This window comes from Vanellus vanellus, assembly GCF_965231255.1.
Source record: "Vanellus vanellus genome assembly, chromosome: 16".
In the NCBI taxonomy this organism is placed as follows: Eukaryota; Metazoa; Chordata; class Aves; order Charadriiformes; family Charadriidae; genus Vanellus; species Vanellus vanellus.
Genome location: NC_138921.1, coordinates 8,419,697 through 8,443,857, shown reverse-complemented (window position 1 = coordinate 8,443,857; position 24,161 = coordinate 8,419,697). Strand labels below are relative to the sequence as shown.

At 41.9% G+C, this 24,161-nt stretch overlaps 1 protein-coding gene across 2 annotated transcripts in view; it reads right to left on the bottom strand.

Annotated features, from left to right (window-relative positions):
• Window positions 1–24,161, bottom strand: part of ZDHHC8 (zDHHC palmitoyltransferase 8) — a gene marked incomplete at its 5' end in the record, with an annotated part of 114,817 nt that overhangs the window by 8,413 nt on the left and 82,243 nt on the right. Inside the window, 6 exons of one of the 2 annotated variants that reach the window (XM_082491862.1) lie at window positions 754–931; window positions 2,607–2,698; window positions 6,031–6,133; window positions 6,796–6,968; window positions 10,868–11,025; window positions 15,262–15,383. In XM_082491862.1, the coding sequence (XP_082347988.1) occupies window positions 754–931; window positions 2,607–2,698; window positions 6,031–6,133; window positions 6,796–6,968; window positions 10,868–11,025; window positions 15,262–15,383 (826 nt within the window). The remainder of the gene's footprint in view (window positions 1–753; window positions 932–2,606; window positions 2,699–6,030; window positions 6,134–6,795; window positions 6,969–10,867; window positions 11,026–15,261; window positions 15,384–24,161) is intronic. The other variant, XM_082491863.1, reaches the window with a different exon arrangement.

Here is a 24,161-nt window from a genome sequence, read left to right as displayed (position 1 = left end):
AAACATGATTTAGCATCCACTGCAAATAAGGACTGTCATGTGTAAAATTAGCATTGTCATAACAAGCTAGTATAACTTTAAATGCACTATCCTAGCCTACTTGGCATGCTAAATAACATTATCATCACACCAGTTAATATGTGGTAGAAGACTATAGTGTTTTCCAGCATTTTTCAGCACCTTTCCAGGCAGCTCTCAGCAAGTAACTATCCAAAGAGTCTAACATGTAACTAGCCACAAAAATCTTGCAAGGTGGCTTCTTTTGAATCCACTGCTTTTTATATAACTAAACAAATCCTTCTCTCTATTTCATGCCAGGAGAAACTGAAAAAAGAAGAAGAGAGAAGAGAACTCAGCTACTGAGCCAATATTCCTTTCACTAGACCCCAAGCCTTCCTGCACAGCTGACCTGGTGGTACAAGGGTTCCCGCACAGCTTTAGGTTTGTAAAAATTAATTTGAACACCAAGAGTTGGCAACTCTTGGGACAGAAAGTAACTATTGCAAAGAACACCCACCTCTTCCAAAAGATGCCCAGAGGCATTCTATTATAGAGCTGCAAAAAGGGCTGTTACTGAATCAAGAACTGCTGCTGTTACTGAACCTGGGTTACTTTCAGAGGATGAAGTATATGACAAGGACTCAACCTCTATCATTTTCCCCAAAAAGTGCACCAGGTCAAAGAGATTTTCAATGACAAACTCATTCCCAGACTTGATAATGCTCAATCCATGCTCTTCAAAAGCAGCCTTACCTTGCTCCGGTTGAGGTTGGCTTGGATCCCGTTGTCACTGATCTTCACTGTGATCTGTCGTTCAGATAAATCGGGTCTGAGGAAAGGAGGCTTCACATTCACAGCTTGCTTTTTCTTGGGCTCAACTATGTACCTGATTAATTGTTCAACAGTTGTCATCATTAAAATAAGCAATAACCTAAGAACAAGGCTTAGAGACAAGAAAATCTTCCTGCTTCCAGGCTATGATTTAAGAATGTGTCAGAATCTAGGTAGGTTAACTCCATTTATTTCAATGGATGTAATAATTAAAAAGCAATAAAAAGATCAATTTTTTCTTTAGTGAGCAAAAGGAGAGGATGCATTAAAAAGCCCAAGCAATTTTTGAAGCACTGATGGACAGGAGTGCAGTTCACACGAAGAGAGAAAGAGAGGCCTACCACCAATGGAAGCAATTTACTAGATCTTACCTACTTAACATGAAATAGCTTCCCGGTGGTAAAAGATGGTGACTGGGGGAATAAGACCCAGCACATGGGAAATTAACATGGAGAAGATGATGTGCTGTCAGTTCTAGCTTACCACACAGTGACTTGTTTCTATAGCATGTTTACAGTGTTCAAAAGAAACAGATAGGTCTATAGGAAGCAACAAATCTAAAGGGAAATGGCTGACTTTAGATACCTAATTTCTTTCCAGTGGACTAGAATTCTGTAAGTGCAATTGGGCAGTGGCTGTACAATGCACAAATATCAATACACACACAAGCTTTCTCCGTTTTATCTAGTGAATAGGACACTCTAGTAGTGATGGCTCAGTGACTTTCAATATACAGGACAATTCAAACAGGTCTTCACAAAACACAAACGTTATGCTTGCTGAAAGTCTGAGACTAGCCATGATGATAGTACTCACACCCCTCTCCTAACAGGAGTGTCTCCCAACTTCTAATACGTGGCTCTCTATGTATTTTGACCTGATTTTCATGTTTTGGTCTTAATGTATCTTGACCTGATTTTCATGTTTTGGTAAGTTTGAGAAGCAGCTATTCCAGTGTCTTCACTTTAACACACGTAACAGTCTTTTAGGACTTAAATTTTGCATAGTGAAGGGGGGAAAAAAAGAGCAGATAATAGCGTCAGGGTCTGGAATTGCTCAACACCCTGAAAAGGCTCAAATAAGTGGTCTTGTAGTACGATTTTTAACATGTTTGCAGGCTGGACAGCTCAGCACCTAGGATATTTATACTCCATCTGATCTATTGCGTTAAAATCCTGATTTCAAAATGTGAAACCATAAATCCATTTCCCCCAAAATAGAAAGCCATAAATAAAATCCCAAGTTCCATGATGTAGACCTCATTGAAAATCTGTTTTATGATAATGAAAGTGCCAGTGAGATTGAAAACCACAGCAGCCTTAAATTAGATTTAAGTCTTAAGGAGAAATGCTGATTTTAGATTCCTTTCTTTTCTCCAGCAGACTAGAATTCCTGGACATTGACTCTACAGTGCAACGAGTCATGTCAGGAATATGATAACACATGGAAACTTACCTTGTTACTGAAATCCACTGGATAAACAAGTTGGTGAAGACAAGGGTGTCAGCTCTTGATATAATTTGACATGCTCATTTCAAATAAACGTTTCTGGGATGAGGGTTATGAATTACATCAAGAAAGCAACTGCTCGGACAGGTTACAGCCATGCAACAGTGAAGCAGATGTCACAGAGCTCTGCCTTCAGGAGTGTTTTGCTTTACTTCCCTGTTATTTCATCAATGGTCTTTCACTTGTGAGCCCAACCAAGCACATTTTCAGCCTCTGTCAACAACTAATCTATCTCCCTCATTCCTAGTTGAGAGCATTTCTCTTACCTGGGAGCCAAGGGGCTGCAGAGCACATGTTCCACGTTTCCGCAGCATCCTCGGGTAAAAGGATTCACTCCCCCACGGAATTTACCTGTCACCTGGAAACATATTCAGGACAGTGCTCAAACCTCTGGTTACAGAAAAGTCATCATCCAACCCTCAGAAAGCCAAGAACAAGTATGCCTTGCTCTGACCCTACTGTCCTTCCCAAACAGATTGTTGTTCTTTGAATGCTGCACTTCCTCTCTCCTGTTCTAACACACCACCTCCATCAGCTACTTCTAGCTAGGAGGCACACCAGCTAAAGATCCCTTCCCAAAAGGGCAGTGAGCTCAACCTGACTGGGTTCCAAGGTGGCCAGGTTCAGCTCTCCATGCTGCTCCTGCATTAGATTCATGCCTACTGTCAGCCAGACATCCTGTTTTGTTCCCTTTAATTCCCCCATCACTTCCACTCCTCTGCCTTGGCAAGTCCCCTCCAAACAAACAGGAATGTCAATTAAATGTCATTCGTAATGTTGGATGAGAGCAATGTTTCCTCTCTATCAGCATCCCATCCCTAGTGGCAATCAGTACGAACCACTGCCTTATGCAGGAGGGTGCCAGGAACTCCCCGGTGATTATGATGTTTACTTGGAAATGAGCTAGTTTAATAAAAGCCAAGCCTCATTAGACTGGCGGGATCCATTCAAAGCTTCATAAGCATTACAAAGGCTTTGTGCTCTACAGGCAGATACTTGAAAGTAACCATATGGGGATAAATACCAATAAAGCCAGAGAGATTAATAGTGGTTGCCATTAAAAGCATTACTGTTGCTGTTTGCGAGTAAAGCATTTTAATCAACTCATAGTTCTGATCTAGCAACAAGTTCACAGAGTACCAGAAATACTTTAATTACTTGCACATAAAATAACAACGATTAAATGATTGTGCAATATATTATGCTGGCCTCTTTGATATAACATAAAACTCTTTAAAAGGCCAAGAAAGAAATGTTGGAAGTTCTGAGTGTTGGAGAAGTAACCTGATGACCTGATGGGCCTGGGACATTTGGCACATCTGCATTCAATCCTGGGCTTAAGCTGACTTGTGGCACATGCTGGCAAAGCACTTCATATCTCTGTGCCCATTTTCTGAAACACAATATGAAAATAAAATTTGTCTAACTCACAGATTATATTACTAAATATATCTATTTGGTTTCTAAAGTAGTTTGAAATCCACTGATAGAAAGCAGTCTCAGAAGGAAGGCTATTTATTTACTCTATTCAGAAACTAAAAATAACAAGATATGAGCAGATGTCGATTATGGGTTATTTTAATTCCATAAAAGACTTTCAGAGGCATTCAGAAAGTTCACAAACATCTAAACTCAGGCAGTATGCACTCCTAAATCACAGTCTGCCTACTATGAATGCTCAAAACCTACGAACTCTGGGACAAACAAATACAAAAAAATTACAGTAAAACACCAAAAATGTCTGTACCACTGGCCTATAAAACAGGGAAAGAGCACAAGTATAGTTCAGCATGTTGTAATTGGAATGCTGACAGTGGATAACAGAGTGTGAGAAAACAGAACCAATACTGAGACTGCAGAAGAAAAGTGAATGTTTTAAAACAGTGGCAAAGCCAGGAGCAGATCTCGTATCCATCACTCCTGGTCTGGTGCTCTAATTAGTTAGATATGCTTCCTTTGAAAGGCACCTGAAGGCTGGGAACATCCATCCTCCAGTTATAGATAGGCAGTACATATGACTAAACAGAAATTAAGACCAGATTATATTTAATTTTCAGAAAATGGCATGGGAGGATGAGTTAATCTCAAGTGGTTTGGTAGCTCAGGAAACCAAACCAAGCTAGGATGCATTTTCCAATAGTTACTTCCATCAAGTTATATGCAAAATTCTCAACCTTCCTAAATGTTAGTGTAGCCACAAACACAAGAAGTTAAATTTCACTTTTTAAAATTTATTTAAATTTTTTCTTCCTCCTCAACCTAAAATTTTCATGGACAGTTTTCATCACTGCACAAAGACAAGCCTAAGGCAGACCGTGATTTGGGCTATGAGACCAAAATGCCCTGGGTTTCATGCTACTATTGGTAGCACTATCAAACCCAATACTTGGCCAAAATTAATTTTAAAATGAAGAGTAGCTGATTCCAAGCAGTACAGAGAAAAGCATTTAAAGATCTACAGCTATGGTAAGCCTGCTTTGTTCAAAAGCCATGTTAGGCAACAGTTCAGGATGACTTCAGATTCTTTGCTTATGTAAACCTCCCACACTACTCTGGATAAAAGTTTTTATTGTCTCTTGTGGGATAGGAGACAATCTCATCCCAGTTTACGAAGGTCTGACCACAGACAGATGTCTTCAGCTCTTACAGTCTGCACAGCAGCCGTACAAGCTACGTAAGCATGAAGCCATCAGCCTGCAGGACAGCCAGAACAGCACACTGCTCAGTAGGAGCTAGAGAGCGCCCATGGATGCAAAAGCAGTAAAAATGCATTTGGGAAAAAAAAAAGTGAAAAAGAACCGTGACGTGGAAAAACCCAGATGTGTGAGGGGCACTTTGCAGCTGGAGCTGTGAAAGTGTAAAGCACTAGAATGCCCACAATTAATTAGCCTTGGGAAGAAAGCTGAAAACGCTGTGTGCAGCTGACTGGCATGCTGCATGACCCAGTGTCAAGCTTTCTAACTGAGCTAGCCCTTACAAATGGCAGGGCCATGCTATCAACCCCACGACTAGATCTCCATCACCTATGCTATTCATATGCACATGCATATAGGTCTGGATTGCCAACATAGGGGCCGTGGATTATATACACTTGAGTAATTGCCGGGGAACTAAAGTTTTACAGGCTTTTTGGCACAAGATGTCATGTTGGCACTTGGTTTGGAGAAGCAAAACAAGTTAGGTCCAATAGCCTCTCTGTGTGCGTGTGCACATACACATGAGAACAAGAGAGAGACAAAGAGCTCGCTCAGACCTTATTATGTGCAGTGTGGGTTAGCTGGGGGAGTTCAAAATATCAGGAGACAGGGCAAAAGCATGACTTAATCTTTTCCTTTCTTTCTTTCATTCAGTCTCATCGTTTGTTCAGTCTGACTCATAAAGTTTGAACTTCTGGGGCTGACGGTACTCACCACATAAAACCTATTTCAAGGCTATGAGTGGATTTTAAATGGTAAATAAGCCTGGGATGATCCTTTGTGGTTAGAAGGGGGAAATCATTGCTTGTAGTTCTTTCAAGAAAAAAATCTGAAAATAAAAAACAGGCAACCTTCCTAGATCTTCACAAAAGCTCCAGTAAGAGTGTTACTGCTAAGATTTGGATCATTTTTTGATTTACCCAAACTGACTTGCTGACTTTCCTTCCCAACTCAACATTTTAGCCACAAACACAGAGAAAGGATTGCTGCTTACCTGTTCATTCGTTGTGCGCCCTCGGGCCACTAGAACAATATGGAAGCCAGTGAGACCAATAACCGGAATAAAGAATAACCCAGCCACACACATGACAGCCATTCTGTATCCAGGAGTTAAAGAAACTGGGATGAGTGAAGGGAAAAAGAGGCTATGAAGGAGAGGGAGAGGAAAAGGAGAAAAAAAAGTCTTTGAAATGTGGAGGGTGCCGCTCACCTTTATTAGGCTAACTACATTTTATCTCAAAGTTAAGTCTATCTGCTTCTAGCCTGAGTCCTTACCCTTGAGATGGTTAAAAAATGGGAATTCATTGATTCTGGCTCTATCTTGTAAAGGCCATTCTGCACTAATCTATAAACAGAGGTAGCACCCCTCAGAGCCAGGGGTCCAAGTATTACCCTAACATGCAGGGGGACTGCTTCTAGGGGAAACTCTGCTTTAAAATACAGTAAGAGAGTTTTAAATACAGTCAATAGTACCCAGCAGTTTAGAGTCACACCCAATTGGAAGTAAAGTTTGGGGAAGCAGCATATCCTTCTGCTGGGCTGTCATGGCAAAGATTGAGATAGAAAAAAGGTCAGCTGTAGTTTTGGAGTAATTGATGGTTACACAGGTCAGATGGGTACAGAGGAAAACCTGCACTAAGCATTTCCAGGGTAAGAGCAATGAGGATCAGGAGAAGAGTAGATCTCCACCAGCTCCAGGAAGACAACTCTTCAGATTCATTCTTTCACATTTTCCTCAAGGTCACCTTGAGAAGGATACGTAATGGTGGTATGAGCTGCTCCCAGCTTTTCCATATGGTTTAATATGAAGATGAGCCCAAAGGTGAATACTCCAACCATGTGCGTACTTAAGGACAGCAAGAAGAGAAAAAAATAGCGGTAGTTCCTCCGTCCTATGCAATTGTTGACCCATGGGCAGTGATGGTCAAAATCCTTGTAAAGAAAGGGAGAGACAAGGAACAATATCCAAACGGTGAAAGGAGGTACAATGTCTTAGAGATAAATTTGAACCATCATCATGTAAAATTACATCAGGCTAGTTCTGCAGCTTTACAACATGCTACACTCTCTTTAAAAGGCTCTTCTTAGGACCAAGTGCTTTCTCTATATATGGATAGAGAGGTACTTGAGTGTTTGTTTATAGGGTTTGAAGAGAATGATATAAAAAAAATAAAAGACAAGCTATTTATCTGCTAGCAGCAGAAGCACTAATTTTTTATCATCCTTAGCATGAAGAGTCAATTACAATAAAGTTCTCCCAACCTAGAATGTTTTGAAGATGCAATCCTGCTGCAGAATTCTCTGCCCCACATTTCTGTATTTATACGAAGCTGAATGAGTCCACTTCAAGCAATGGACATCACGAAAGATACTTTTTTACCAAGAAGGTCCCCAAAGAAAAGCAACATCTGGACAAGACACAGGCAAAGCTCTGCACAAATCGATTAACAATTATGAACCCAAACCTAACTATCTGTCTCAGTTAAAAGTTTGAAGTCCCTCATAAAGTCAGAGCCTTTTTAACAGGAGATTAAATAATGAGGGCAAGCCAGAGACACCTTTCAAGTGTCTTTACACAGTTTTATAAGCATGTAAATCCACTGTCTTCAGTGGGATTATTCTTGACGTGAAGACAAGATCAGGTGCAAGAAATATTCTTATTTCTTCTTATTTCTGTGTTCTTCAGAACAGATATTACACACTCACTACATCAACAAATGAATTGTTTATTCTTTGTTTTGTGGTAGTGCTATTTTTAAACACTCTGCAAAGATGACAAAGGGGTTTTTGTATTTTTAAGTTTTGCACAAGGTTATTTACCAAAAATTTACAAAATACAAGAAAATGGATTAGAGCTGTCTCAAAACACATTAGAAAATGACAGGGGCAATTCAATAAAGATTATTTCAGGCTATATCCGAAATGCTGACATAGCATATGTCTATTATGCAAATCTGCTTGTATGCAGCCCAAAATATTTATCCATTATGAAACTATATAAGTACCTACTGCAAACACTTCAGTAAAGAAAACAAAAATTTGACTACTTTTGTCACAGATTCATTTTTGGGTCCCTCTGGTCACAGCAGGCTTTAGGTTTTAACTGATTTTATTTCTGCAAGTGGTGTTGGTTTTTGTTCTTTGTTCATTTTCATCAAATTAGCTCAAAAGTTTTATAATTGGGCAAAGAATTTTTATTGCACATTCTAGACTGAAAGTGAAAAGATGTGAATTACAACCCTGAATGGGTTCCACATGGAAAAGCCAGTAGAGTCACTCCTAACACTGTTTCCAGAATAGACAGGTGAGTGGGAAAGAAGCATCACAAGAATCAATAAAGCATGCTATTTAAGACCATGATTTATTGATTTAGAAGTCATTAATGCTTTTTGCCTATATCCCTCCACAGCAGTCATAATTTAATTATACAAACAGAGCTTCTTACTTGCCCACCAGAATAGTAAGGAACATTCAACTGATCTGACCATCAATAAAACTTCTGGAGAGCTACGCAGAATCACCTTGCATTCTGCTATTTTATTTAGGTTACTTTTGGATTCTCTTCCATTTTCATTTCTTCTGCAGAACTGACTCCCATGGAGCCTTATGGCAGCACAAAATTGCAACTGTTTATACCAGTGAGTTTTGAGCAATCTTTTTCTGAGAAAATGTCATTTGTTGAAAATGGATTTTCATGCTGAGACACTGGGGAGGGCAGAAGAAAGAAATTCCATGGGACAACTGAGAGTTTACCATCATTACCATCATCTAAATAATTCTCAGGATCTACAATTAGTGAAAACATTTATTTTTTAAAACTAGGAATATATGACTCAGATTTTCTACAAAAAATCCAGCTCTATTCAACAATTCACAGCAGTCTAAATTGCGTGACACAACTTATGAATAGCTGTGGCTATTCCCTTCTACTGAGGGACCTTGGCAGCTCCTTGCTCTCCATCTTCTCAAATACCACATCCTTCCAAGTCCTTCCACAACAGGATAGCCTTGGCCTATTTATCGATAGTTACTAGGCACAGCACTGCTTCCAGATAATTATAACTTAGATACATACTGCCTTGAAGGAGAAAATCACTGACACAAGATAAACTCAGGCAGCCTTTCTCTCACACATAACTGTGCTGCTTTCTTTGGGACTATTCCCTTGCTTATGGCAAAGAGGATTAGGACAAAGATGGCGTATACAGCATTCCAGCTGACTCTGGTATTTTTTTACCTTTCTGACTACTAACTCCTTTCATTTTAATGGCACAGCTGAATATATTTTAGACATACTAGAGGTTTCATCTTTCTACTGGAAAAAAAATAGACCTTGCAGCAGACTGATCCTTAAGAAGTGGAATTTTTAGCTCAGCAATAAAAAAAAATCCCCCCTGACAATACACTGCTGGGGATATAGCACTCTGTACTTACAAGTTTGGGAATTGTTTATAGCCCAAAAGCACATCTTACTGTTTGGAGGTTATTTTTTAAAAATCCCGTGTGCCTCACCAAGACCCTGGGGCTATCAAGAAACATAGAAGTCCCATAATTCAGAGCAACCAACATTAGAAACACGGACAAGTTTGTGCTCTGAGCTGGGGTGTTGAAACTAACATGGGGTCCTTCCATTGACTGGAGAACCACTCACTGAATTCTTGAGTTCAATATTCCTAAAGCTCACACACCATTCTAGCTTCTCTGTTGAAAGGGACCTGGGAGTCCTGGTGGACAACAGGATGACCATGAGCCAGCAATGTGCCCTGGTGGCCAAGAAGGCCAATGGCATCCTGGGATGCATCAAGAAGAGTGTGGCCAGCAGGTCGAGAAAGGTCATCCACTCCCTCTACTCTGCCCCAGTGAGGCCACATCTGGAGTACTGTGTCCAGTTCTGGGCTCCCTGGTTTAAGAAGAACAGGGAACTGCTGGAGAGGGTCCAGCAAAGGGCTACAAAGATGATTAGGGGATTGAAGCATCTTTCTTAGGAGGAAAGGCTGAGGCTCTTGGGTCTTTTCAGTCTAGAAAAAAGAAGATTGAGGGAGGATCTTATCAATACTTACAAATACTTAAAAGGAGGGTGCCAGGTGGATGGCCACAGTAGTTTTTCGGTGGTGCCCAGTGATAGGACAAGAGGTAATGGGCACAAACTTGAGCGTAGGAAGTTCCAACTAAACATGAGGAGGGACTTCTTTACTTTGAGGGTGGCAGAGCACTAGAACAGGTTGCCCAGAGAGGTTGTGGAGTCTCCCGCTCTGGAGACATTCAAAACCCGCCTGGATGCTGTTGTGTGAAACCTGCTGTAGGTGACCCTGCCCTGGAGGGGGGTTGGACTAGATGATCTCCAGAGGTCCCTTCCAACCCTGACCATTCAGTGATTCTGTGAATCTCTGCTTGTCCACTAATGTAGGCACCAGTTTGTTCCAAATTAAATGATGAGCCCTAAGCTCACACATGACAAGCTACAATGGTTCACCCTGAATTTTCTGCTCTCCTGAACTCTGCCTCTGCATCAACTCTTCATTCACCCCTTTGTTACATTCACAATCCCTTAGCTACTTCAAGGAAGGCATAGACAACATTATAAATTTTTATTCTAATTATCACTGGCAGCAAAGCTGACATCAAACATTACTGCGTACGTAACATACTTCATAACTGAGGGCTATGTTTCAAGCGGTACTAATTAGTAGGAGTCCATCAACAAGGCTACATCTGGGAACTTCCAAGAACTGAAATACCGGGGGAACCACCCAACTGCATGCTTCCAGTAACATGTGCAATCTCATCATCAAGGCAAAGCCAACAGATTGTGTAATCAACAGAACTGTTACCTCAACACAGTTGTCACAGACACTGCAGTGAGAGCAGCGTGGAGGACGGTAGAAGTGGCAGGTGGCACACCACTTCATCCGTACTTGGATTCCTTTAATCTCCACATTCTTGTAGAGTGGAGCTCGGAAGTCGTCGTCTTTATCTTCATCTTCATCTGCTGCTTAATGCAAAACTAAAAGTTAGTGGAAATAACAGAGGGTAAAGATAAAAAGAGCTAATCCAGTCAGTGCCTTGGATGCAGGGGCACTGCACGTGCTCTTGGGCTTGTCAGAGAAATAACAGAGTGGTGGAAGTGACGGACTGTCAGAACAGGTTTTCTGGGCAGCAGAACGCTTCAGTGATCAAGGCTTATTTTAGCACCTCACACAGGAGTGCTGCACAGCCCCACTCACCAGTCTCTGGACAAAAAGAGGTGCTTGAGTCTTATCTTAGCCAGCATTTACAACCCAAATGAATAAGATGAGCTGCAGTCAAAGAGGGGATGGAAATAACCCAAGCTCTTGCTGTGAGAAGTTCTGCTGCATGCTTTTGGGATTAATTCAATGCTAGCCTACCAGCACATAAAGTGAAAGAAAGTACATTGGCAAATATTAGAAGAAGGTTGTGCTAGCTCAAACTCCCTAAGCGACAATGATTTGTTCAGCACTCTAGCGTCAGCCCACAATCATCCCAAAGACCTGTTGATCCAGGGAGTCTGACGCCACAGTGTGTGCCCATGTCCTTACATCAGTGCTTACTTCTTTATAGCATATCCTGTGCTGACCTCTTCATAGCATACCGAGAATGCTCTTGCTTTAGTAACAGTACATAACTGGGAAGATCTCACCTCTCTCAAAGGCAGCATGGTCTACTGATCTGAGCACAGGACTGGGAGTCAGGAAGTCTCTATGTATTCTAATTTTCTCACTCTGTGGCCTTGAGCTAGTCATTTAGCCTCTCTTTGCCATTAGTAAGATGAGGATGACAATATCGCAGTCATCTTATTAGGGACAACGCGGAGGGCAGATGGTTTATCATCTCAGCTAAGCGCTGCCCTGTTTAAGAAAAGAGGCCATTTAAAAATAAATGCACAAAATAAAAGCCAGTCTATAACAGACAAATATATATTGGGAAGAAAAGGATAAAAATGAGAATGACATTCATGAAAATTCATCTTTTATTCTAGATTCCTGTGATCTTTATTTGTTTTCTTTTGACAGAGAAAAATCCAAGAAGTTCATGTCCATTTAACACCTGGTTAAACATTATAGTGCAGCTGGCATTGGTTGACTGGCTCCAAATTAGGTGGAATTTGATAATATTGTCCCAGCGGGGCATCAATCATTGTTATTTAGTTCTACATTAAATCTTCTCTAGATGTGTTATCATGATCCAAATTCCATTTACTCCCTTCACTTAGATAAGCTTGGGATCTGGCTCAGCTACAGTATTTACCTTGCAAGAGTATTCTCTGGATTAGCGTTTGTGCGTGGAAGCAGAGTGCTGTACTGGCACCATTCTCTGTAAGTTTTCTTCATAACTAGTCAGTGGGTCCCTTAGCAAGAGCTAGATTCTAAACCCCTTCGGCACTTCTATAAATACAACCTGTAGGTTCTTCAATACTATTATAAACTAGTCCATGCTGTGTAAAACATGTGGGCACATATGAAAACAAGACATTAGAACAGTCAAACCATTTAATCTCTTGTAAAAAAACTGACTATGCAGACATAAAGTCTGTACATTGTGTATGCCTACATACATACAATCACATCAGTCTTGCAAAACTGACACACTTGAAGAGTTTGTATAAAACAGATTCCCATCAAAATTACTGGAAGCCAGTTTGCAGTTGGTATCTATAATTAGCCAGCAACAAGCATTGCCAGTCTCAACCCAAAGCGCAAATCAGATTTGTCGGGGTAGCCTCAATTTCAGTGACTTAATATTTCCTTTCCTTCTCATTCATTTTGGTATATTACTGGCAACTCACTTGCACAGAGCCAATCCTGATTCAAACCAGAAACATTCAGAGAGCCAACAAACTAAAAAATGATTCAAAAATGAATAATGGATCTGGGAGTTTGATTCAGCCCCTATTCAACAATACAAAAATGAGCTGGGTTTACTTCACCCCATAGCCCAAGTTCTATCTGCCAGACAACCTGTAAGCTCATACGATATAGCTAGAAATGTGCTTATTTCCAGCTTTCAGTGATCTGAACGGAAGAATATATTAGCAGAGGAATGTATCTTACTACACAGATTCTCATACTCTGATTCACTGACACAGGGCAGCCGAGTCTCGTGGTTTTATAACGTATCTTATGATTTTTGGTGGCTTCCTTAAAGGAATCATGTGATTTCATTAGAATATCAGCTTTTGTATTGCTTATTTGTTGTTTTGGTTTTGAAGCAAATTTGTAACTATCAGAATGTGCTAAGCAGCTTGAAAACCAAGAAGACTAAACCTAATTTCAACAACAGAAAGCAAATAGATCCATTGTATATTCATTTTAAATCACTCCTACAATTTTTGAACTCCTTGCGCTGGCAGCTCTGCAGGCGGCGTGGGGTGGTGATAGCTTTTTTCACATGCGCACTTGTCATCTGAAATAACATCTGCTCCTCTTTCCTCCCAGCACTGGTATTTATAGTCTTTTCCATCTTTTCTTTTCCTTATCAGTTTGCTTCCTTCAAACAGCTGAACTCCTACGCCATCACTTTCTTCCAGGACAACTTCTATCCCTTTTCTCATCCTTTCCCCACTCCCCTTGCTCCCAGCCTCCTCCAGACCATGTACAGGCACAGAATAGAGCTATAAGGCTAAGGCCACAACTGAAGAGAAGGGGACAGAAGAAAGGCAAGCTGTAGGAAACTCCTCGTTTTCCTGCTTTGCTCCTGTCTCCCTTGTGTTAGGGGAGATGGGAAGGAAGGGAACGTGATGAGAAAGTTTCAAAGTTTCTATTTGATCTCCCTCTGTGTTCCTCCTTTAAATGCAAAGTCCAAAATAAAGAACTAGTTTGCAAAAGGAAGTTAGAGAAGGCAAAGGAAGGTATGAATTTACAATACACCAGTGCTGATCACTCATAGGGCGCGGCGAGCGCCCAGCTGCAGGCTTTGTTCTTAGGGAACTACGTTGCACAAAGATATTAGATTCCCAGACTGAGATTTTCAAAACTGAACAACTTTATTCCAGCTCTCCTCCTCCTGAAGGCAAACAGCATGGATGCTTTCAATAGCATGCTTTTTGGGTGTGAGGTTATGTCTGCTAAGATGGAGGAACTAAGAAGTCCAGGGAACTCGTTAAAAGCTCAAAGTGCTTAAGCTCTTCTGAAAATCTCACTAGCACCTATTTGTACATTTAAGCACCTAAACATTGCGTCACTTAATCTTGCACAAATGACTGAATCTTGCCTTTGCCTTAGTTTGCCTTTACACATAATTATTTCCTTAACTGGAGTGCTGCAACAGTTAAAAAGGGGTTCAAAAGCTTCAGCTGAAAGGACTGGCAGACAGATGCTCATCATTAGACCCTGCTACCTGGAGAAACCTGGCACTTGCTATTCAGGGAAGCCAGCAGGACAGGTGCTTTGTTCTTGTCAGGTAGCAATTCAAAATAGATACTGAATTCAGTGAATAGAGGTGAGAAAGCACAGCTTGCAGAGAGCACAGATCCACTGGTTTAACAAGACTGCCTGGAGCAGTCTCTGCTGAAAACTGCATGTGAATAATTATTGGAAGACAGATGAAATTAGGTGATAATTCTCTCATTAGGATGTGTTAAAAGAGATAGCTGCACTGTGGTTCCCATTACGAAAGCTGAGCGATCTTTATCCTATTTAATCAGCTGTGAATCAGTACTAATTTAAGCAGGCATATCTTTCTAAATGTATAGATTTTTAGACACGCTAAGGCAAGCCTTAATCGTTATCTTTTTTAGCACTCAATGCTTTCGCGTTTGTTTTAAGGCTTTTTGGAAGGTCTGCTTTGATGAAGCTGTTTCAGAAAGTTTAGCCTCTCCCCTCCACCATGCTCTGCTACCTATTGTGAAGACAGTGACTTAAATCCAGTGCGCCAGCATGACACAGGGGATGGCAATCGCAATCACATCAGTTAGGAGAGCTACTCAAGGAGAACCATTCTACGCAACCCTGTGCCCTCGACTGCCAGTCTGAGCAAGCGCAAGGACAACTGACACCTTCTAGCTCAGAAGAGAGATGGAGAGTATCCAACATTTCACTATCATCCCACCTCTGCTGCCAGCTGAGTATAATAAATAAATAAATAAAGTCTACAAGAAAGATTACCAGAAAAAAAGGGGAGTAGTCAGTAAACAGTGTATTTGGATACCTGACACCTCCTTTGGCTTGGGTTTTCAATTCCCCCCCAAAACAGTCCCATTCTCTGTTACCTCGTGGGAAAACTCCAGGGTCCATGAAAGTTGCCATGCTGAAGTTTGCCAGTACAAACAAGAACACGAGCCCATTGTACACTGGGATAGCTGGGGAGATAGCTTTTGTCAACCAGGGGCACCTGTGGAGAAGAAAAGTTATAGGTAAGGGTTCTTTTGGCTGTAACACAGAGTTTCTCCCCATTCACCATCATCACATAGAGAAGTAGCCTCGTCCCCTCCCCACCAGCCATGCAGCAAGGCTTAATTTGCAGTTTAACAACAGAAATTTCCATTGAGCCAGTTTCAGTGATCTGAAGTACACTGCAGACGCCCTTTGTAAAGCTGCTTTGTTCCAAAGCACAGAAAGCACCAATTGTTCACACGGCTCATAGGGCTTTGCAACTCTATTGCCTTATTTGCAACCTGGCATTTTGCTTCTCAGTAAAACCTTCATCCCATTGTCGCATTTCTGTTTACCTTCTATATACTCTTGTTGCAGTTGACGTTACTTTCAGTTCTCACTGGTGTAAAATAGAATAGGATTCTTAAACCACTGATCTTGACAGCAGATACAAAGAGAAGCACACTCACTTCTCACTTCCCCAAGTGGTTTTCAACTCCAAATAACACTCAAAACCAACACTACAAAACCTCTCCTTGGGGTAAAGTTTAGTCAGACTAAGCATGGGCTCTGCAGGTGTCAGCACAATGGAAGAATGCAATATCAAAAAGAAAGTGAATGACATCTGCCACACGAGCACTTTTCAGCAACACCAGAAAGGCCTGCTGTCTACTCGGCATATGTAACTGAGAGGAACTGAAGATAAAGGGTAAAGGAGAAAAAGTAGGAGACTTTGGGAAAAGGATGGAGAAATGCCTGTTAGTTATAGGACAATTGTCCTAGCTGCAAAGAAGAACACTACCCACCAGCAGAGCGCAGGACCAAGGCAGAAAACAGGCTGTCTCACAGGCAACTTTACCCAATAAAAAGCAGCGTTCATTCACTCAGCCATTTACTACCTCTCTACAGTTTATCTCTAAACACTAGACCAAATCTACTTCTCTGTTCTGCATATAGAGGTTTGGTGTTATAGGGCTGCTGAGGGGGAAAATCTGATCAATGTCATGAATCTTGCAAATATAAGCAAGGAAAAAAGTGGTACACAGAATCTGTTTGAAAAAAGTAAGACCCCTGACTGAGTGGCTCCTTAGACTGCCATCTGCCTTGACAGCCAGGGACTCCTCCACAGCTGCTGAGCAGAGAGCCGTTCAGCAGCAATACCTTGCCACCATTAGCATAAATCATACGTTGGCCTAAATATTCTGGATTGTATTTTGCCTGAATTACATCTACGGTTGAATCTGATTGTCTGCCAGGCTGAAGCCTGAGGAGAGGAAGAAAAAACAACAACAAACAACCAGCCTTCTCCCAAATATAATTCACACAGGTTTTGCTACCAATATGCTGTTTTGAACAGCTGAGAATGATGTTATTGACCTTGAAGAGACACTGTTAAACACGCTCTTGTGGCCAGCATTAGAAGAGCACCACGTTTTCTCCTCCTGTTTCTTTGTTAGCAGGCAGGAAGAGATTGTTTTGCGCTCCCTTCCTCTTCACAGCCAGGCTTTTAACATTGCACTGCTGCAAACTGCTTTTTAAAGGACCTTTCCTTGTGTGTGCTTCAGCCTGGCCTGGAGCGAGTGAAAGACGGACAAATCCTGCCCAGGGTGAATGAACTGTAAAGCGAAGAGCAAGGCACGTCTGAGGCTGGGACCAAACCTCCAGGCAGAGTAGGGGAGAAGAAAAAGTAAATCTTCTTAGTTAAGTAAGGATGCTTTGCTAGAGCCCACAGAAGGGGAGCAGAAGCACGGGGTTTCTCCTGGGACTGGTCTTAAGCAGGGAAAAGCCCAGGAAGTTAACATCTATTAAGAGAATAGGAAAGGGCTGAGAGCTCAGTGGAGGAGAGCTCAATTTCTCTGCGTTTCTCTTGCATTTGGGATCTCATCCAGGTGGCTGCGGAGCTTGGGTAAAGGATCAAGTCTTGTACAAGAGAAAGCTGATGGAGATGAACTAGCTCAGACATACCCAGCTGAAGACAGCTTGACTCCATGAGGTACCCTAACATTCCCTAAGAGGTGGAATTTCAAGGTGCAGCTAGGTCACGCTGACTTGCTGCCACGCTCAGCTTTCCTCAAAGCAGCGGCCAATGACCAAAACCGAGGCAAGGGAGAAGTTCCTCTCTTGCCATGAAATGTGCTGCAGTGACCTTGCCAAGCAAGCTGCAGGCCTGTCACTAACAACAGTTTCTGCCAGATCCTTTGGAGGAAAGCAAAAGAAGTCCTGAAAGAAGCAGTTATAGAATGAATTCTACCCAGGGAAGGGTTCTTCCCTCTAAATTATAGTAAAATTAGATTCAGCAATGCGCATGGCTGACTTCATTTCTTTCCATGAAGTAACTGCCTGCACAGAGAAAGATTATTAAGTTACCCATTGCTTGTCAAGCATGGAGGAGAGATTTCCTTGGCAATAAAGTCAAGTAAGTTGGCAAATCAAGGAACAGGAAACTTTTTCTTACAGATAACTAGTTACTCAGAATAAGATTAGAATGAGAGAGAATGTCTCAGATGATTAATGTAAGCATTTGTTAACGTTCTCATTTGTGATTTACTTTGTCATGTTCCCAACAAATACATCAAAATACTAGGAAGAGCTTTACCCATAAGCTAAACTAAACAGCTCATTTAATGGGTAAATAGTGTATCTGAAAATACTTCACGGAAGTCGAAATAAAGGATAGAGTGAGTCATTGTACATACTAGCCAGAAGGTCTATTCACAATCCTTCTGTTTTTTCTTCCCAGAATCTTTATGCAGCATTACAGATTACATAAAATTAGATGGGACAAAAGGGGCCTAATTTGTAAACTAGACTGACCGATAAAAACAGATGTGGAGATCAAGTTCTGGCTTGTAACTGTGAAAAGGTCTGAAAAAGAAAATAAAATTGCTACTAGGATTCTCAAAAAATGATGCATCCTCCCCATCCTTCTCCCCTAATAGCACAGATAATTCTAGACAAAGTAACAAAAATTCTAATCCAAGTGTGGTAGGTTGTTTTATCACTAATCCATCATGCAACAGTCTGGCTTCTGACCCTCTGCACTCTCTGCCTAGAGAGGGAAGCTGCAGAAATCTTTGAGCAGGACCTGTAGTGTTTTTCCTTTTTCTTTGTACATATCCTCTCTCTCCAGGAGATCATCTTCTAGCTGCAATAATGCCAATCTAAGGGACAAATGTAGCTGAACTTTCAGTTGCTTTTTCTAGCAGAAGTTGTTGTGGATCTAGATAAAAAACACATGGATTCAAAGCCTTCTTTGGTTAGTGAACCCAAAATTTCAAGAGGCCACAGTCTTTGTGTCTTCAGCTCATCTCACAGGGGAATTGTATAGCGTGAAGGTTACCAAAAATTTTATAGGGTCATATAAATTAAGTAGAGCCAAGAGCAGTGTCTAGTGCCCTAATGGAGCACCAACACCAGATTTTTCTGAGAGAAAAACTGAACCCCAAGATTTCTGATGTGCACTGACATCTAGGAGCAAAACTACCAAGTCCTAACCCAAAGCTTTTCTATTACAGCTTAATTATTGTCAAAGAAAGCTGCACCCTTTCTGTTTGCGGGAGCACCTGCAAAATCATGGTCATTGTAGAGGTCAAAGGCAATACCCTTGGACCACCAAAAAGTTAAGTGATGGAACACAGCACCAGATGTGCTATGACTTGCACAATCAATGCACAATCAACGTTTAAGTTCAAGGTAGATGTGAAAATAAATGTATGATGACTGCTCTATTCCAAGCTAGTTTGGATCCCTCACTTGAACCAGGAGACCTGAAGGATAATATTGCTACTGTTGCGGGTACCAGCCATGCTACATCAAGAACTAACTGCTCAGGAGAGAAACCTTCAATGTTTTTGTTTACTGTAGAAATTAAGAGCCAGGACATGCCACCGTGGCATATTAGATATAATTATGGATCTCAAATTCTTCTGAACTAAGCACACGATTACACATGCAGCTTTTTCCTCAAAATTACACTTCTCTGACATAGAGTGACTCTGGTCATAACTCAGAGAAGAGTAATTCAGAGTGACAGATTTAATCTCAATTATTCTATTTGCTCTTGAAATCCTACCCTAATAAAATGGAAAGGTAAAAAGATTAGCAAATAGGATCACACAACTTGCTAGGTGTCAGATAGACTTACGCATCATTGGCTGCCTTGCTCTGCTAAATTAAAAAACAAATAATCCTTCCTGCTTTTTTGCTTGGTGCTTTGTAGCAAGACATGTTTGTGTCTTATAATTACAGTTCATTTATAATTAAGTAATTGAATAGGACATTTTTCTTGAATCTTGCTCTAAATTAAGATTTGATGGTTTTTATTAAAACCTTACACATGCTTAGAGAGGCAGTAGGCCATAAAGGAAGGAGCCTGGGATTTCAAGAACCGGGTTTTAGTCTTGGCTCTGACACTGGCTTAGAGAGTGACTGAAAGCCGTCTGCTTCTGCCCTCCGCCCTAGTTAGGCCTTTTGCAAATGAGATATGAACTCCTGACGGACCATGTTCCCCACTGCAGGACAGAGAAGGGATCACCTTTGATTTTGGAAATCTCAAAGGGCTTTTGTTAGGGACAGGCTGGTGGCCCTGGTGTTCACTTCCCTGCAGCCCAGCACTGGGCACCCACCACCCTCTCCTGAACTGGGCCGGGGTGAGGCACACTGCTCCTGATGACGGGCTGTGTGAGGACGTGTTTGTGACTTACCTAGTAAACAAGGCCACTGGTTCGTTTTACACTCTGCCTGGAGCACAACAAGCACGTGTGCACACAGGCTCCCTCGGGGTGCTGGGTACCTGAAGGCCAGAGACAAGGAGCAGAACATGGAGCAGGAGGCTACAACCCTTCTTTTTCTAACAGAAAGACAGGGAAATCTGCTTGTGTAGTGCACAGAGAAGATGTGGGAACCTCAAGAGTACAGACAGGCACCCAAACTTTGGTTAGTTACCCACACCTAATAAGACGACTCCAGAGACTGTCTATTTGGCTGCTCAGCTGCACCTAGTATTTGATCTGAGGTTACCACACATCCTTCCCATCACTCTCAAACAGATGGCTGATATGCAACAAAACAATTTATTTCTGCACAAATCACAACACATGGGTTTCTAACACGGAAAAGAAAGCATCTCATAACTTGAATCAACTTCTTCCATCATTAGAGCGGTAAAAAAGTAATATGAAAGAGCTGATTCAGTGCATGCAAGTAGAAGCAGCTCAGTGAAGTGGGGACTAATTAGATAAGAGGGGTCAACAAGCAAACATGATTTGAGTAAGCACTGGTACTGCTTTCACTGAAAACTTTCAAACTGTGTCCATAAGTTTGTAGCAGCCTGTCCTGGTTTGATTCTTCTCCAAGAGTTTCTTAACCCTGAATGTTAAGAACACATACCAATTTGTGTACTGTAAAATCCATGTAAACAATTTCTAATCATCACCAGATCTGACCAAAGATTTAACATTGCTCACATTATCCCAATATCCAGCAACCCTGGGAGATGGACCCAGAGTCCTGGGCTGCCTGAAAGTTGCCCTACTCTGAAAGGCACAACAGTCTGGATGGCTGTGAGACACGTCAGGGGAGAGACAGGTACACAGAGGTGAAAGTCCTCCTAATCCAGCACTGTACCAGCTGGACCACAAATGAAAGGGCTATCAACTGACTGATTCTGAACACCCACATTTTAGAAGAATTTGGAATCAGATGTAAACATTGTACCTTAAAGCCTACTCCACCAGTGTGTACGTAGGACACAGAAGGTGTGAGACAGCACCCTGAAGGCTGTACATTGCCCAGTCTGCACCACACAGCAGAGAAGGGCAGAGCTCTCTTAGTTTTCAGCAGTGAAAATCTAACATATTTCTCAGATATCCCAGTCTGGGTGAGATTTTCCCTTTTAAATGCTCTTTCCTACCCTGAAATCACAGAAAAGTACCTTTCTGCAATAGTAACAGAAGAAAAAAAAAGTGCTCATTTTCCATTTTTGTCACTATCAAAGATCACGGAATCACGGAATTTTCAGAGTTGGAAGGGACCTCTAGAGATCATCTAGTCCAACTCCCCTGCTAAAGCAGGATTGCCCAGAGCACATTACTCAGGACTGCATCCAGGCGGGTCTTGAAAATCTCCAGAGAAGGGGACTCCACAACCTCCCTGGGCAGCCTGTGCCAGTGCTCTGTCACCCTCACCATAAAGAAGTTTTTCCGTGTATTTGAATGGAACTTCCTATGTTCTAACTTGTGCCTGTTGCCCCTTGTCCTGACACCAGGAACCACTGAAAAGAGCCTGGCCCATCCTCCTTCAATGCACACTTTAGATACTTGTACGCCATAATAAGGTCACCCCTCAGCCTTCTCTTCTCCAGGCTAAAGAGTCCCAGCGCTCTCAGCTTTTCCTCATAGGGAGATGCTCCAATCCCTTAATCATCTTAGTTGCCCTTCGCTGGACTTGCTCCAGTAGTTCCCTGTCCCTCTTGAACTGGGGAGCCCAAAACTGGACACAGTATTCCAGTTGTGGCCTCACCAGTGCAGAGTAGAGGGGGAGAATGACCTCCTTCGACCTACTGGCCACACTCTTCCCTATGCAGCCCAGGATTCCATTGGCCTTTTTGGCAACAAGGGCACATTGCTGGGCCATGGATAATTTACTGTCTACCAGGACCCCCAGATCCTTCTCCTCAGAACTACTTCCCATAGCTTCTCCTCAGAACTACTTCCAAGATAGCTTGGAGATTATTGTACATCTAAAAATATTTTCCAAGGTGCTAAGACATCTGGAGGTTTAACAAGGCATTACTTGAAACAGTCAGGAGAGAATGTATCTGAGTGTCATAACCAACGTAAAACTGAACAGCACGCCTTGTGAAAATAGCTTGAGGTTCAGGATAGCCACGTCCTTTGCTCAGCTCTGCCACATCAGATTTTGATAAATGAACTAATTTCTGCACCATATCTTACTCATTGGCAAGACTGCAGATAATATATTGTTGCCATAGCACTACACCCTCACTGTGAGTACAGCAGTTGTACTGATAGAAAGTGATATCAAAGTAAAGGGTAACAACTCCGAGTGTTACATAAAAATGGGAAAAGCAGAAGTAAATACAGGAGAATTTACTATGGAGAAACTGATGAGAGCTGGTGATAAGTGGGAAATAACAAAACATCTACCCTGGGTTTCCAGGTGCAGTTATCCACCACAAGAGGCAAAATATCCCTCCCAAACCCACCACCAAAACCCTCGATAATTTAATGAGCTCCTTCCTAATTGAAACATAGCTGAACACTAGAGACAGAGGTTCAAATCCACCACCTGCTTAACTCTGTTTAATTATTCACAAGAAATGTGCTAGGCTGAAATTCACTCAGGTTTAACAAGAGCTAATGGGGTTTGGGTGGACTTCCCATTACACCCTGGACTCAGTCCAAAGACTAGTGGTTCATGTCTGGCAATGTACAGATCAGAGGAGCTAAATCAATTAAAAAGTCAACTTGAGATATAATGGTCCTTGGTTGAAAAGTCTTATCTGGGCTACATATCACCCCAAAGTAAAACACACTCCACCCTTTTCACAAAGCTGCTTGAAAGCTCTGGAGCGTGTTCCCTTCCTCCCTTTTTAAACAGCCTCCAAGACTGAGGAAAGATACTACTGTCATGTGAACTGATGTGGGAGAAATACAGAGAAGGAATAAGAATACCAATAACCAATTCTGAATGAGAAAAACACAGGAGTAAACATATCCATCATCACGCTCAACTTCAGAAGCCATCCAGCCATCCCAGACTTTTTGCACAGGCACAGATAGACCCTGCAGCCAATGGGCACAACATACTATTATGAGCTACACATGCAATGTGACTTTACATCGTGAGCACGGTGAGCAGACAGTATTGCATTATGCAGGATTCAACGCACGTGCTTTGCAGAGATGCCCTCTGCACGCTCAGTAGCTGCTGGGAGCCCAGAAACCTGGTAGAGTACCCATAAAAGTAGCAAAGACATAGGTTACTGCTGGGAGCTGCATTCAGTTGCTCACAGCAGCAGGGCTTGGGCTCATTTGCAAATACGGATCAAAACAGGAAAATCATTCTCTGCACAGCGCTTTGAAATTTGTGTTGTCCTGCAGCGAATTAAGGGCCTACACAGAGACGGTTAGCACTTACTCACTGACATATAGGAAAGCCCAGGGCAGAGTTTTTGTTTTGATGCACTTGTAAAGGAAGATGCTATAACAGTGTAGCATCACTTGAAATGCCCAACTTTTTATTTGCACCTCAAATTGAAGGCACCCATTGTGCATTGATTCTAGGGTATATATAGGCTGGATTTCAGATGACACAATAACATTTTTATATTAGACGGATGATGCTCATGTCAAAGTGAGACAGTAGGTCTTCATGGCACTTCAACCATCTAATGGGCTGGAAGCAGAGCCACCCTGAGCAGCAGTAAACCCTCTGGTGCCTCATGGAAAGGAGCCAATTGTCAGTGTATCAGCAAATCAGAGTGGACTCTGAGCGCAGGTTACAGAGTAAGCGTACAGATCCAGAGACAAAATCCCTTACATGAACCTCCTGGGTTTGTTTTCTCAGCCCTGGACTTTGGAAAGCCTAAAATGCCACACAAGCTGGAAGAGGCAAGGATGATTGTAATCCAGGACTTCTCAGACATGCACCAAGCTTTTATCAGTACAATGCTTAGCAGCTGGAACCAAACCCCACTTTTTCCAGCAGCTAATAGAGAGCTGAGGGTATGGGTGGTCTTTGGGTCACGACTGAAGAGGAGGACAGTAAGTAGTCA